The sequence below is a fragment of the Drosophila subobscura genome, chromosome A (genome assembly GCF_008121235.1).
Source record: "Drosophila subobscura isolate 14011-0131.10 chromosome A, UCBerk_Dsub_1.0, whole genome shotgun sequence".
Taxonomy (NCBI): Eukaryota; Metazoa; Arthropoda; class Insecta; order Diptera; family Drosophilidae; genus Drosophila; species Drosophila subobscura.
In genome coordinates, this window is record NC_048530.1 from 20,425,436 (window position 1) to 20,440,380 (window position 14,945).

At 45.7% G+C, this 14,945-nt stretch overlaps 2 protein-coding genes and 1 long non-coding RNA gene across 6 annotated transcripts in view; all 3 read left to right on the top strand.

The window, feature by feature from the left end:
* LOC117903411 (cAMP-specific 3',5'-cyclic phosphodiesterase) overlaps positions 1-14,945 on the top strand; it is a 108,263-nt gene that overhangs the window by 179 nt on the left and 93,139 nt on the right. For all 4 annotated transcript variants that reach the window (XM_034815415.1, XM_034815416.1, XM_034815417.1 and 1 more), the window contains exon 2: positions 25-1,730. In XM_034815415.1, coding sequence (XP_034671306.1) covers positions 25-1,730 — 1,706 coding nt within the window. The remainder of the gene's footprint in view (positions 1-24; positions 1,731-14,945) is intronic.
* LOC117903418 (salivary glue protein Sgs-4-like) lies at positions 5,741-6,470 on the top strand. Its single transcript, XM_034815433.1, has 3 exons — positions 5,741-5,826; positions 5,860-6,050; positions 6,168-6,470. Exons 1-3 carry the CDS (start codon positions 5,767-5,769, stop codon positions 6,385-6,387), a joined length of 471 nt encoding a protein of 156 aa, XP_034671324.1. The 5' UTR covers positions 5,741-5,766; the 3' UTR covers positions 6,388-6,470.
* Positions 11,533-14,729, top strand: LOC117903423. Its single transcript, XR_004649501.1, has 2 exons — positions 11,533-11,873; positions 14,618-14,729. It is a non-coding gene; the product is annotated as an uncharacterized LOC117903423 (long non-coding RNA).

Consider the following 14,945-nt stretch of genomic DNA (forward strand, 5'->3'; position numbering starts at 1 on the left):
GTTTTGGTTCCTTTTCAGCATCAGCATCGCATCAGCTGCAGCAGCAACGGAAACGGAAACGAAAACGGGAACGGCCACAGTGGAACGGCTGCAGTAGGTGGCAACTGTAACGTCAACGGCCTGGCAGCCAGTGGGGGCGGCGGGGGCGGTGGTGCCGGTGGAGGCGGAGCGGGAGTGGGTGCAGGCGAAGGAACGGGCGGAGGCGCTGCCGGCGGCGGCAGTTGTACGGCTGGGAACGGCTGTGGGAGCGGCAGCAAGGGGCAAGGCAAGCGAAAATCAAAGACAAGAACCAAGTGCTTCGGTGGCACAGTGTTTCGCTGTTGCCTACCTTGTCGCGGGGGCGGCTCCGCAGCCCCCGCCACAAGTCCGCCCCAAACACCCGCACAGACACCGGACGAACCGAAGAGCAACAAGAACATTTCGGACACCGCTGATCCGCAGCAGCAAAAGTGTCCGCATCAGTCGGGCGTGGAGCAGGACGAGGCCAAAAGGAGAGCCACCAAAGGTGATCAATCACCAAACAGAGAAGGAGGAACACGAGCAGGAACAGGAGGAGTAGTAGAAGGCGACCGACAGCTGATCAGCAGCGAGTCCGTTCTGGAAGCGTATACAAGCGGCGAGAAGAAACACTCGTTGGCGGACACCATTGGCGGTACATCGGTGACAACGCCCATCTCGCTGAAGACATTGATCAACGACGTGGACGAGGACTTGGAGCAGCAACTGAGCGCCGCTGACATAGCCGCCGCATCCCTCGCCAGCGGCCTAGTGGCACGTCGCGCCGAACCAGAGACCCTCAGTGACGCGAGTGTCTCGCCCACTGCGGTGGTGCAGCAGCTTGGGGGTCCCAGCTCCACCACAACAGCAGCAGCAGCAGCAGCAGCAGCAGCAGGAGCAGCAGCAGCAGGCAGCCTGATTCAGCCAGTGACGAGCGCCGCGGTGACGACAGCAGTCACTGCCCCAGTCAATCTGCTGACGAGCACCCCATCCAGTCTGTACAGCAGCAGCACGAATCCGAATCCGAATCCAAATCCAAGTCAGAACCAGAATCCCAATCAGAGCCAGAGCCAGACGCAGTCGCGCTGCAGCTGCCAGCCACAGACTTCACCACTGCCGCACATCAAGGAGGAGGAAGAGTCCGAGCAGGCCAACTCCAAGCAGCTGTCCCTGAGCAGCCAGTGCACAGACACCCTACCGCCCATCACAATCGCTGGTGCGGGCTACTGCGGCAGCTGTGAGAGTGTCCATCACTCGTCGGCCACCTCATCGTCCACGGGACCGGCCACAGCGGCCGGAGCAGCTGGATCGGTCAGTGCTGGCCAGGCCACCGACTACGGCAGTGCCTCCACACCATCGCCACGCATCAAGCTTAAGTTCCGCAAGCCGCACAAGTCCTGCTGGTCGCGCATCGTCCTAGCACCCATCGGCTCCACCGGCAACTCCTCATCGGCCACCACCGTCATCGGCAGCAACTCGAACGAGACGCTCGCCTCCAGCGGCGGCAGCACCGGCAACACCACCACCAATACCCAAAACAGCAGCAGCGTCAGCGTTGCGGCCCACCATCGCCTGACCTCGTCGTCGGCCTCAGCACTAGCCTCCTCGCACCCGAGCAACTCGCAGCTGCTTCCCACCAGCAAGATGCAGGCCGAACAGGGCTCCATCGGGGATCTGCAGAAGTACCACAGTCGCTATCTCAAGAATCGTCGTCACACCCTGGCCAATGTTCGGTAAGATTATATCACATATTTTACTGTAAATCAGAAGTCGCCAAGCTTCGTTACATTTATTTACTATTTACATTTATGTGCCAAAAAGCTCTACAGCAGGCGTCAGCTCTGCCTGTGCACTACCTACTGTTGGGCAGCCGCAGCGGCAGAGAAGCAAGAAACGTTTTTGATTTCGTTTCTGTTGTCTGCAAATACAAAATGCACATGCAGACACGAACCCAAAAACATTTCTTGCTTCTCTATCGCGCTTGTGCATATGACATACTCAGCATTATAACGGATCTTTCCAATGCATTTACCTCTGAGAGAGTTACACAGAGGAATAGTAAGCAAGAGAGCGAGAGCTTGCTTTGGCTACTTTGCTCTCTGGTTTTGTGATCCAACTGTTTACCTTTAATTCAGGGGTGGGTGCGCAGGTACACGCATATTTTAGTGCATTCACAGAAATGCACAGGCACGAAGCCCAAAAACGTTTTGTGCTTCTCTGCCGCTGCGGCAGCCCAACAGTTGCTTATCTGCACATAGGCCGAAGCCACACGAAGCTTTTGCGCTGTGCTTGTGCCGACTGCGCTGCCCGTGTTCTTCTTTTTCTATGCACATGGCAAACGACGCTGCCGGCCGCTGCTCTTAACTCTATTCGAAGCTTATTATTTACACTCGGGAACTTACACTGTGCTTGTGATAGAAGTAAGCTTAGAATAGCTCCACTGTTTACATGTTTGTAGCGCCGCTCTTTCTCCGTTATATTTTCTCCTTCGGTGAATTCTCCTTCTTATATGTATGTAATTGCTTTGCATAATTCGCTTGCGATGATCTTGTGTTTATCCTCAACTTGCTAGCGATACGCCCAGCAGCCAATCGATGAAGTTCGGAATTTGTAGCCTGGAACTGCAAATGAGACTATTTAATAGCCATAATGAGCAATTACTGTTGTTGGATTTTGTTATTTTGGCTGTCTTAAGGTTGAATTTGGTTCCTTTTTGTGCCAATCCATCAATTAGTATCAATCAATCAACGTGCAAAACTTAATTGCTCATTAGAAGGAAGCAAAAGTCGTCAAGTCCACAGGCGGTCTCGTCGCAAACTTCTGTGCGGGGGCGTCACAAACCAAACTAAATTGCCAAATGGCGCAGGGACGAACAAATCAAAACACAAACAGACCATGTGGGAAATTATTTATTTATTTATTTGTGTGTGTCCAAAAGATGTTAGTTTTTATGCTAAAAAGGAAATTTATTAAGGAAATTTAGTGGAACTAGTTTCGGTCTTGGAGCAGACGATTTCTTCAGACGGAGATCATTTTTTGATGGCCGATCAGCCAAATGTTGGTCCTGACCAAAGGAAAGAGACAGATAGCGAAACATTTTTGTTTCTTAATAATTTTGACACGCATCCATATGCGATATGTGCGAAATTATAGATATTTGCAAAACAATCAGAAGAAGCAAAACGAAACAAAACGTGTCTGGCATTTTGTTTTTTGGCAACGTTTGCACAAATGTTCGTCAGGTTGTTATTAAATTAGCATACACCCAGCCAGCATCAGAGCCACCGTCAGACAAGAGCCAAGGCAAAACACACACACAGAGGGTGGCTAGTGGTAGACTCTCATTGTCAAGCTATTTGCGAATACGCCCACCGAGGAACACGCCCAACGCCCACACCTAACTAGAAAATCAACTTTAACTAACTGAAAAGTTAGCCCAATGAAAACAGAGACTGTGTGGCAGGGTGGCAATTAGCGACTTGCAATCAAGTCAATTTCCAGCTAGTCGAGACTTAATCGAATTACAAAAGTTAAGTGACAAAACTTTCAGGCTACCACCCACAGGTTGTTGCAGACACAAAAACAACACAAACAACATCAAAAACAAACAAAAGAAAAACAATAAAGGAGCAGAAATAAAAGATGTGGATTTTATTTGTAGGCTGCATTTTGGATGTCACATGGAGGAGTAACTACAGTACCCATATGGGTGCTCTGTGTGTGTGTGTTTGGCTTTTGGGCGGACAAGGACTCCTCTGAATAACTTATAATGTTGAACAAGTTGTGAACAGAGCAGCTTGCACAAGATTTGGTTACTTGCAAGGTGACGTTGTCCGCTGTGTGGAGTACCAATAAGGGAACCCAAAAGAGAGCGCCCTGTGGTGAAGACGTCACCTTGTGCCAGGCAGTGGCCACCGAAAAATGTCTCTCTTTCGGCTCATTTTTGCGCCTATTTCGCTCATATCATCATCAACAAATTACACACAAAAATCCATCATATAGGGATATTCCATTTGTTGCACTACGAAAAAAAAATGCAAAAAAAACACACAAAAAGTAGACACAGAAAATGCAACAAAATCAGACTTAAATCGGTAGAAAAAAAAATTTATTTTGCTATACACTTTTTGTTGGGGTTGAAGCTGGACCGCCCCTAACCGCGGGTCCTTCTGGCATTGTTGTTGTTGGCGCGTCGGCTATTCCGATTGTTGTTGCCGGTGGCCCGAGCGGCGCTGCGCTTGTTGCTGGTATTCCGGGCGCTGTTGTTGTTGCGCTTTCGGGCAGCGGCGGTCTTCTTGCTGTTGGCCTTGTTGTTGTTGCCGGCGCGCTTGTTTCCAGCCTTCTTCTTGTTGCTGTTGTTGTTCTTCTTCTTCTTTGGTGGTGGTGGTGGTGGTGGAGGTGGTGGAGCTGCTGGCTCCGAATCGGGATAATCGCCACCAGCATCCACATCGGTGCCGCCGCCATCTGCGCCACCATCGTCCGATGAGCCTGAGCCGCCGTCTTCATCAGCGCCACCCACATCGGTGGTGGTGCCACTGTAATCTTCGCCCTCCCCATCGGCCGGCGCCTGGCCCGCCACCAGGGCGAGGCACATGCCCAGGCAGAGCAGGGCTAGCAGCAGGGATCGCTTGTCGTACTTCATTCTCACACAGTGGGCTCCGTATTCTGACACATTGTCTAAGCTTCTCGTCGCATTTTATAGTCCAAATTCTGTTTGCCCAACGCGAAGGCCGGGCACGGGTTCTGGCAGCAAATGCCTCAGCCCCGAAAACAATTGAAAGTTGATTGCTCTGGAGATGTGACGCTGATGCCACAGAAGAGCTTCTTGCGATAACAGCTTTGAAATATTCGTAAAAACTATAGCGGATTTTTTATGATATGAAAAGAGTGTCTTAACAATTAATTTATTAAATTAATTTTTAATAATTTATATAACTTCAAAGCACTTTCAATTAAATAGAATTAAATATAAAAAATTATTTATTTAATGCATAAAATATATTTAAATTAAATATTTTGCATTTGAAGAGTAAAGCATAAGTGAAAACATATTTTTTCGCACAATTTCCACTCTCGGAAAAAATCGATTCGTGCTCGTTTACATTTTGATGTATTTTTAAAACAAATGTGCAAATATTTGGGCTTTCAGGGATCTTTTTCTCTGGATTTATAACCATTTTTTGGAAACTGCCAATCAGAAAATACTTCAGCAAGAATTATCTGCCAGCTATCGCAAAAAGAAAAACGCTCCCATTCCCATCATTAAAATAATAAACATAATTTTAATAGGCAACGATCTTCACCGCAATGCAAATAACCAAAACGCGTAATTGAACAAAATAATTTGAAGAAGCCGAAAGAAAATAATAACCTTAAAAGCAATCAATATGCTAATAAGCAGCTGTCGCTATGCAAACTTCAAAAATATACAACAAAAAACACACAAAAAAAAACAGCAAAAAAAACACACAAAAAAAAACAGCCAAAAAAAAAACAATAAATAAATGGAGTAAAATAAAAAACGCGCAAAGTAAAACGAGTGAGAGCCAAAAATGAAAAAACAGACCTTTCCAACAGGCAAATATTTATGGAAGGCGATGGATGATGGGTACGCGGCACCCACCCGCACATACACTGCAAAATGGACAAGACTCCCGGGCACATGACATCCATTTTTATATATAAAATAATAATAATATATACCCGTATGTATATGCACTTGGTATATATAGCACAAGTATTTGGCTGCTCCAGTCAGCAGTGTTCACGATGCGCTTTCTGTGGCTGATTGGACTGATGGTGGCCGTGGCCCTCATCGAGGTCGGTGAGTCGCAATTTTCAACGAGAAGGACAACGCGAAAATCAATCGTAGATGACGAGGACTTGAGTGACGATGATGACAGCGATTGCTCTGCTGATGAGGAGGAGGAAGAGCCTTGTGGTCCAACGAGTGAGGCCACAACGATTGGGCGATGCGAACCCACTTGCTGTACGGTGTCCTGGCCACAGACTGAAACACCCATCACGACAGCTGCGCCTGGAACGACATTGAAGCCACCGTGTGAGAGCACAACGATGGCGCGATGCGAACCCACCTGCAGCACCTTGTCACACACTGAGACACCAACCAGCACAGCAGCGACTGGCACCACAGCAGAAGCAACAAGCAGGCCACCATGTGAGACCACAACGATGGCACGATGCGAGCCGACATGCTGCACGGTGTCCTGGCCACAAACTGAGACACCAATCATCACGGCGTCCCCTGGAACGACATGCACCAAAAAGAATCCCAGCTGTAAAACGAAGAAGCCCCACTGTAAGAAGGACACTCGCTGCAAGAAGGAACCCAAAGGACAGCAGCAATGCCCAGCCAGAACGTGTGGTTAGCGAAAGGATCAGCTTTAGAGCACACCAAAAATATGCCAAATTTAATATAGAAATCGAAGTAAAACGATTTACGATTGAGTGTACATAAATGGGATTTATTTAAAGGTGATTTGTGGATGGAAACAGTCAGAAAAGATGTACAACTGAACCACAATCGAGCAGGCTTACAGTGCCAATCAAAGAGCAAGAAACTATTGAACGCTGCAGAGTCCTTCACTTGGTGTACCACTGATAAATGCTCGTTGGATTGCTTGACTTTTGAGCACTCGCTCAAACATACACTCGCTGAACTTTTGCACCCAACTCGCTGCTAGTTTCCCCTGTACTCATTCTCTCGTTTTGTCTTTTGTTTGAAACATTAAGTGGAGCGTTGGCACTGCTGGGCTGTTGTTGGATAACTTCGCTTCCAGCCCACTAAACACAAATTACACATGCAATTGTCCCTGTCCCTGTCCCTGTCCTTGGATGCTTGCTTGCTTGCTTGCCACCTGGCAGTGCCACAGATGCCAGAGACCCACATCGCGTGTGTTAATGTTGCCCATCAACTTGGCGGCAGAGAGAGAAAGCCTCTTTTTGCTCTTCTTTTCTTTTTTGCATTTTGCACGCCATTTTGTGTGGCCACAGCGGAAATGAACCTTCCCTGACAATGCTCCTCTGGCCAATGTACTGTGCAACATTTTCTCTGTGTGTGGGAATTTATCACAGGATGGTGAGGTGAGGCTTGAGCTGAGTCCTGCACCAATTTAAAGGAAATTTAATCAGAAGCAGACATTTTGTTTGTACAATTAAATGTTCTTAAATATTAAACTAAATTTGTAACCTTTTTTGAGATAAAATTATCTGCAGCTACCAGAGTATCTGTAAGCTTCACAAGGCTTTGGTTTTTCCACCGAGTTGTGGGCCCCAACTGCGAGTATTTTGAAGTATTTCGATTCATCAATTCAGCCATCAAGTACTTAGATTTGTGGCAACCTTTTTGTGTGTGTTTCCAGCACTTCCGGCACTTCCAATTAGTTGCTTGGATAATAAATGTGTGAGTCCAGCCGACGGGCGACAGCTTCATTGGCCACGTGGCGACAAACCCCTTCTTGCACCATTTAATGTGTGTAATCAACATTGATGGCAACTGTTGCACACCCACACACACACACACAGGGAGTCCACTGCCTCAAATTCATTATGCAACTTTGTCATGACAAGTGGCGCCTCGAGCATGCTGGTCGGGACAGTTTTGGGCACTGAAGGAGCCGGCTGGGCAGCAGCAGCCTGCCAATAATTCACGCCTGAGTGGAGCTCCCTTGTTGCTAGTCATTGAACTTCAGCAAAATGTATACATATCTATGTGTGTGTGTGTGTGTGTGTGTGTGTGTATGGAGATTATTTATAGTCTGGTTAGGCCAGGGGAACAGGAGAGAACGGAACGGGTCGGGCCAGGCCAAAAATAAATCCAATAATTAATCAATAGCCAAGGCGTGTGCCCAAGGTGCGCGCACATGGCATAAATTTGTAAATTTATATTTATTGTTATTTATTTATTCAATGTTTTTTCAACATATATTTATATTTCCATATTTTATTTATTTTATATTTATTTTTAATTGATTTATTTGCTGAAACTTTCATCAAATTTGCGGCTGCCTAAAACTGAATTCAAATTTGAGGTTCAAATTAAACGCGGGGCACGCGGAGGCAGCTTTTGGCAGCTTTATGTGCAGCAGATATGACTTGGATATGTCGCAGCTTTTCGCGAAGAAAGCTTTCGCCATCCACCACCGAAGCCTGCACGAGCTTTCACCTTAGGCGACACGAAATGCTTTCGTCAGAGCTTTTGTTTGCCTGAATTCATTACCAGCGAAGCTTTACAGCTGGCACACAACAGCTGCGAAGCTTTTGCGATCCAGTCGGATGCTGCACAGCCAACGGAAGGGGAACTTATCTCAGTTCAATCGGAAGTGGGTTTCAAGGCCAACTCCAGCAACTGAGGACATTATGCGGCATGTTATGTGCGGCAGTCAAAGAGCCAGTCAATGTCCCTGCCACTGTGCCTGCAGTAGCAGTTGCAATTCCAGGAATATGAAAACTCTCTGGTGCTAAGGCTGCATCTACTTAGAGTTGATATGCAGCCGCCTGTAGTTGCCTCTGCCGGTGACAACCAGCTGTGGGAGGCGCTGCCGCCGCCGCCACAGGTAATTCGCCGACAATATTGCACAGGAAATTGCGGTTAAAGATGCAAAAAAGTCGAAAGGTTTTCGCAGAAAATATTTAATGAAAATGACATAAAAAACTCTCCATAAATTTATGGGCAAAGAAAAAACAATAGTCTGAAAATGTACATAATATTTCCCATCGTTTGAAGTGGCAGCTGCTTTGCTTTTTATTATTAAATATTAAAATGGTTGAATTATTGGACAGGAAAGCTTTTCAATAGAATAGTAAATGGAATGGGTAAACATATAAAAAAAGGACCTGAAGATAGAAGATTTGGAATACTTATGTAAATGTTCATAAATAACTGCAAGCCCCCCCCCGCCGGCTGAATGTAGAACACATCAATTACATTCCAAATCAATTGCAGACTTAAGCTTTGAGCTGTGATTGACATATTTAATATATTTCTTGCAATTTGCAACCTAAATTTGAGTAAATATTTCCCATATTAAACGCGCTTTTCCATCACACATTCTTGTCGCAATTAATTAATCCACAATTTTCACTTCTCATTTCCTTTCTTTGCAGGTGAGTTTTTGGAATGTTTTGACCGTATTTTTAGCAAGAATCCAAGTTAATCGTAAGTAAAAGGAATAGTTTTAATTACTCAAGTGCAAGTCCATACTTGAATGATTTTCGTGGATATAAGTTTCGAGTGGATGGGGAATATTTATCTATAACTGCACAGGTGCCAGTGGGCATGTTGTGAGTCCAGCTTAATGAGCTTTTGCGCAGTTCATTAGGGAGTTCATCTGTTGGCGGGGAAGGGACTTGTTCTTGGTCTGTCTGCTCGTCAATAGTTGAGAGAGACACACAAAGCAAGATAACCGCTAAAAAAGAGGAGAAACAAGTTGCAGGCGGAGGCGGAGGCGGAGGCGGGTCAAAGGTTCTCCTGCTCGACATGTTTTCAATCAATTTTACTGACAGCTCCCCATTTCCCATCAATATTCGCTGCTTTTAATTATGTTAACTATGAAACGTATAAGGGCATGGTGGGGGCAGCCACTGCTCGTTATACAGACACATGTACATACCCCTGATGCCCCATCGCTGCTTCCTGCTGAAAAATAAGCAATTATATCAAAAGTCAATGGACAAAAAGAGCAGCAAAAGGATTCCTTTTTGAGGGAGAGAGAAACAAAAAATGTGTTTGCCAAGACTCGTAGGAAATGGACAAGCAAACACAAAGGCAATCAAATGGATTGCCATTGCAATTGCACTTCAAGTTGAGGGTTGAGGCTGAGGCTGAGAAAAAGAGTGCGACTGGGTGGGAGAATTGAAGATGAAGATGAAGCTGAAGCTGCAGCTGATTGTGTGTGAGACAAGCTGTGCATTTTAATCGGATATGGCAAGTTGAGCCAGCTGAATACTAAGAGAAGAGTATCGAAAATAAACTTAAGCAAAGGCGCTCAATCGGTGGGAAAAGCTTTACCTTTTGTACTAAATTAAAACAATGCCAAAATAAATGCTTTGCCTAAGGTTTATTGCTTAAAAAACGTATTCTGTGACGTCTTTCAAGACTTTAAAGTGTTTAAATATAAGTTGGAATGTTCGTTTGGAGCTTGGCAAAGTTTACGCCAACGAGCACGGGCCTAACGATGTTTGTTTAATTATGAAACGCGCGATCTTTGGTTAAAACACGCTCCAGCCACTTGCTCAAACCCACCGCCCCATTGAAGAGAGAATACAAAAAAGAAAAAAAATGAAATGAAATGAAAAGCGGGCGAATAAAAACAAATACAAAAGTGAGAAGAAAGCACACAGAAATTCAAATGTTGAAACAAAAATTGAGTTAGGAATTTCAGCTGCATAACACACGGCGAGCGAGCGAGAGAGAGAGAGAGAGAGAGTGGCAGAGAGAGGAGAACGGGAACAGAGCAACAGACTTGTCATAAAAGTTGACAAAGTCTTTTTTATTTCTATCTGTTGTTCTAGTTTTTCCGAGTAATTCCACTCGCGCGCTGCGGCTTCCCTCGGGCGGCCGCCCTTGTGCAGCTGTTGATAAATGTTTGCTAATTTTGTTAATCATACGCCGCGCTGCACAAATTCTACCCCGAATGCCGTAGCCGGCCATTGTTGTCTGCACAATTCCTATGACTAATGCACGCCGGGGACCAGAATGCGTTGAATGCCCAAACCCACAAACTATACGAATCCTCATCATCATCATCATCATCGTTGTCATTCCTGTTGCAATTTTTGATGCTGCTGTTTTTGGTCCCGGGCTTAGCTTCTGCTGCCTGATGTTTGCTGAGGGCTTCGGCCACATAAATGCCCCACAAAGTCAGCCAGCCCAACATGTTAGTCTGGGCTCTGGCTCTGGCTCTGACTCTGACTCTGCCGCTGACTCTGCCGCTGACTCTGACTGTGGTGGCAACATGTTGGCTCCCTTCGCACCGGCACAGTGTGCCAAATGCCAATAGAACTTGTTAGAACATGTTTTTAGAATTATTCCACCGCCAAGAGGCATTTTTATTATTTTATTTATTGATTTACATTTACAGAAATAAATAAAATTAATTTGTCAGAGCATTTCTCAGAGCTAAATTCATTCTGTCTATTAGAACAATTGTTTTATTTTCAATTAAAACAATTTAAGCGAATTTTATGTTAGCTGCAAGACACAAATTCCCTTTAATATTTAAAGATTTTAAAATATATATTTATTTATGCATTAGGGAAAATTCAAAATATATGCAAATGAGCCTTGTGCCAGGGTTGGCCCTTCTCCCCCAACCCTTTTGGCTAGTTCCTACCTGAGCAGCATTTCGATTAATGTAGTTTACTTGCCCGATGCCTTGTTTGAGCATCGGCTGCCAATTTCCTGCCTGAATTGTTTTTGTTTGTCCGTGCTCCGACGTGCACTCGCAACATGTTCGAAGGGAACAAGCGAGCGCGCTCAAACATGCTGAACAGGCTGGTCGTGCCCGGTGCCAAAAGCCCGATGCCCGATGCCCGATGCCCGACGCCCGATGGCCCAGAGTGCCGTTATCGCTGCCATGCCGCCCATGCCGCCAAGCAGTTGCAAAGCAGTCGTCTAGCGTGAAAGTCGAGCAGCAGCAGCAGCAGTAGCAGCAGCGGCTAGCAGCCAAGCAGTTAGTGAGCGCCAAGCAGTAGTAGAAGCAGCAACCACCCACAGCAGTGGCCACAGCCATACACCAGCGGCAGCGCCAGCACGCAGCAGCACGTGCCCCGCCAGCGTCAACAAACAACATCCCAGCCAAGCCAACATCTTTACGAGTACTCCCCCCGCCGTGTGGAGTGGAGCGGAGCGGAGTGTGCGTGTGGTCTTTGCCCTACTACTACTACTACTTTCCCCCTACCCCTAACCACCCCGTATAACTTTTTTTTCAAAGTGCTTCATTTTTTTTTGTTTCGTCGCGTGTTGAGTGTCGAAGGTGCTTCAGACAAAAAAAAAGTGTTTGAAAATGTCAGGCAAAGGCAAATCAAAGTGCACAACTGAAAGTGCAATTGGCAGTTCGAAACGCCAGCACACAAAAACGGCAGCAAAATGGAAAACCTAAAAACAAAACAAAAACAAAATACTAAAATCAACCAAAAAACTGAAGGTGGAACAGAGCTAGTGGCAAGGGCTAAGCTTGACACCCACGAACCCTTGACTAACACTTAAAATTTGTCTGGGAAGAACTTGTTGCAGGGTTGAAGCCGCTTCCCGTACATGGCCACTGCGGCTGCGGCAACAGCTTACTGGCAGCAGTGGAGGCGGAATAACAATATGAGAAAATACCATAAAGGGAAGCCAAGACCAAGCCAAGCAAAATGGATTGGGAATGGGAATCGGAATGGGTAATGGGGAACAGAGAAAACGGCAAATAATCGCATTTATTGATTGTTATCATTGGTTTTCTATAAATTGTACCACTGATTAATCGCCGATTGGGGCATAAATATTTTGTTGTGTGTGTTTAAACTTTAAAGCAAAAGTTTGGGCACGGGGCGCGGGGCTACATGGTGATAAGTCCAAGCCAAAAATAAAACCAAGTTGATTGATGATGCTGCAGGGGGCAAAGCGGGTGTACAAATATGCGCAGAAGGGGCCAAGAATAAGAGTAAATAAAGAGCAAAGATTATGATTAGGAGAAGAATAATTTTAGAGCTAAAGATTAAGGCACAACTGGAAGATGTTGAAACAAACAAAAAACTAGGGAATAAAAATTAGAATTTGCATTAACTTGAAGCCTCCAAGAGCAACATTCAGCACACTCAGCAAACAACATTTAAGTTTTGTTCTGCGGACGGCTAATACCCAGGAATCTGCAAGTTCCAATTGGCAATTATTGAACCGCGCTGGAGAACTCTAATGCCCCCATTCAAAACTTGCAGCTTGCAGCAGGCTTTGCGCCCAAAAAAAAAGCAAGAAAACTTTTAATAGAAAACTTTCGATGAGTCAAGCTAAACAAAATCAGCACAAAAGACACTTGCTATCGTCCGCCGGCTGCTCCGCAAGAGCAACAACAATTAGCGTAATAAACGCATAAAGTCTCTACACAACAACAAAATACATAAATGTGTGTCGATTGTGTGTGGAGCCGGATATCAGTGCGGGACAGAGACACAGACAGGCACTCGTCGTCCACTTCTATTTCGCGGTGGGTTTTGGGCCCAGCGCCGCCTTCACTTAGTCAGCCAGCGAAATGCGGCCGTCTGTCTAAGAATTTTTGGCAGCAATCAAATAAAGAATTATTGGACCTCGCCTATAGAAAGCCCCTCGCCACAACAGCCAGCCAGCCAGCCAGCCAGCAACAATCACACAAATGGGGCCTAAGAAAATTAACACATTTCGTCGAACTCTTTTTTCGTGTGTTTGGTTTTGCGGCTGACAAAACAATTTAAAAATATTTCTGTTCTATATATTTTGCGTCGTCTTTTGACAGACACACAAATGATGAAAATAAGAAAATTAAATGCGAAATTTCCGAAGAATTTTGACGGGGTTCCGAGTATCATTTGAGCAGCGCAGGTGCCTCTGTGGCTCTGTGGCTCTGTGGCTCTTTGTAATGAAATTCAAGACATTTGAATGCTGCCAAATGAGTGAATAGTCAAGTTATTTAAGCAATTTTCATAATCAATATGCGTAGAGCAAAGTTTCTGTAATCAGTTTGCCAAAACATGACCAGAAACATGTGCCCCGAAGTGTCTGAGAGTTGGGGCACACAAATGCTTGAAGGGAAAACGGGCAGAGCACATTCCCTGTGTGAGGAATTCATCAAAATTGAAATGCTTGTGGGTGGAGGTGGAGGTGGAGGTGGCGGTACTCTGCGGCTGGCTAAGTGCCGCTCGTGTCGCATAATTAACGCATTCCCCCGATGCAGCCAAGAGGTGGGAGAGCTAGGAGCTGCCTGCCTGCCCGTCGAGTGTATCTCACAGATACTTAAACATGATAATGTCTAGATGGTGGTGGCTGCTGGGTGTGTGGGCTGTGTGTGTGGTTGATAATAATCAACATTGTGCTAGCTTGGCTTAAAATTCATTCGATGCTGGCTGCCACGGCTGCTAACCCGAAAAACGACATAACGAAAAACTTATTTATAAAACTGAGCAGTCGAGTGGATGAGCAGTTCGCAGTCCACAGTCCGCAGCCACCACCACCGCCACCACTGTGCGGTGCGGTGCCCTGATCCGGGCCGAGCCAACGGACAAACGGAACCAACGAACGAAATCACGACACAGAACGATAAAAATAAACCAAAAGCTAAACGGCGAACGAGACAGAACTGACACACACGAAAAAGTCACAAAGGTGTAAAGAAAAGCGAGGACGTAAAATATTGCAGGAGAAGCTGAGAATATGCGAGAGAGAATCGAAAAGAAAACAAATCAAAATGAACAGAAAACCAACGAGAAAGCGTACGCGTTCGGTGCACACACTCGCTACTCGCTACTCGCTAAGTCTCTGACTCTGACTCTGACTCTGGTCCCCCATCCTCCCCCCTGTGTATATTTTACTCCACTCTTTTGTTTGCATTGCGCGTTAATTTCCACATTCTGCTCCCACCTGAAGCTCCAGCAGATAAATTCACACACACACAAGTAAAACGCAACAAATTCAAAAGGAAAACACAGCCCAAATTAAGAAACGAAACAGCAAATTTATATAGAAAAAAAAAAACAAAACAAAAATACAAGAAAACAAAAAGGAAACAACAGACAAAAACAACAAAAATCTGCAGCTAAAAAGCAATTAAAACAAATTGTGCCCTAAGTCAGGTTGGTGGGCGAACGGCCCGGGCCACCGCTACCCCCCACACACCCGAAAATCCACCTAAAAGCAACAACAAAAGCAACAAAAACAACAGCAGCAGCAACAGAAACAGAAACTGAAACTCTCC

What these genes read in the sequence shown, in the direction of transcription:
- LOC117903418 (XM_034815433.1), top strand. Translation starts at nt 5,767, where the DNA reads ATGCGCTTTCTGTGGCTGATTGGACTGATGGTGGCCGTGGCCCTCATC. An exon ending in CCCTCATCGAGGTCGGTGAG is followed by an intron (nt 5,827 to 5,859) that starts TCGCAATTTTCA and finishes ACAACGCGAAAA; the next exon opens with TCAATCGTAGATGACGAGGA. An exon ending in GCGCCTGGAACGACATTGAA is followed by an intron (nt 6,051 to 6,167) that starts GCCACCGTGTGA and finishes AGCAACAAGCAG; the next exon opens with GCCACCATGTGAGACCACAA.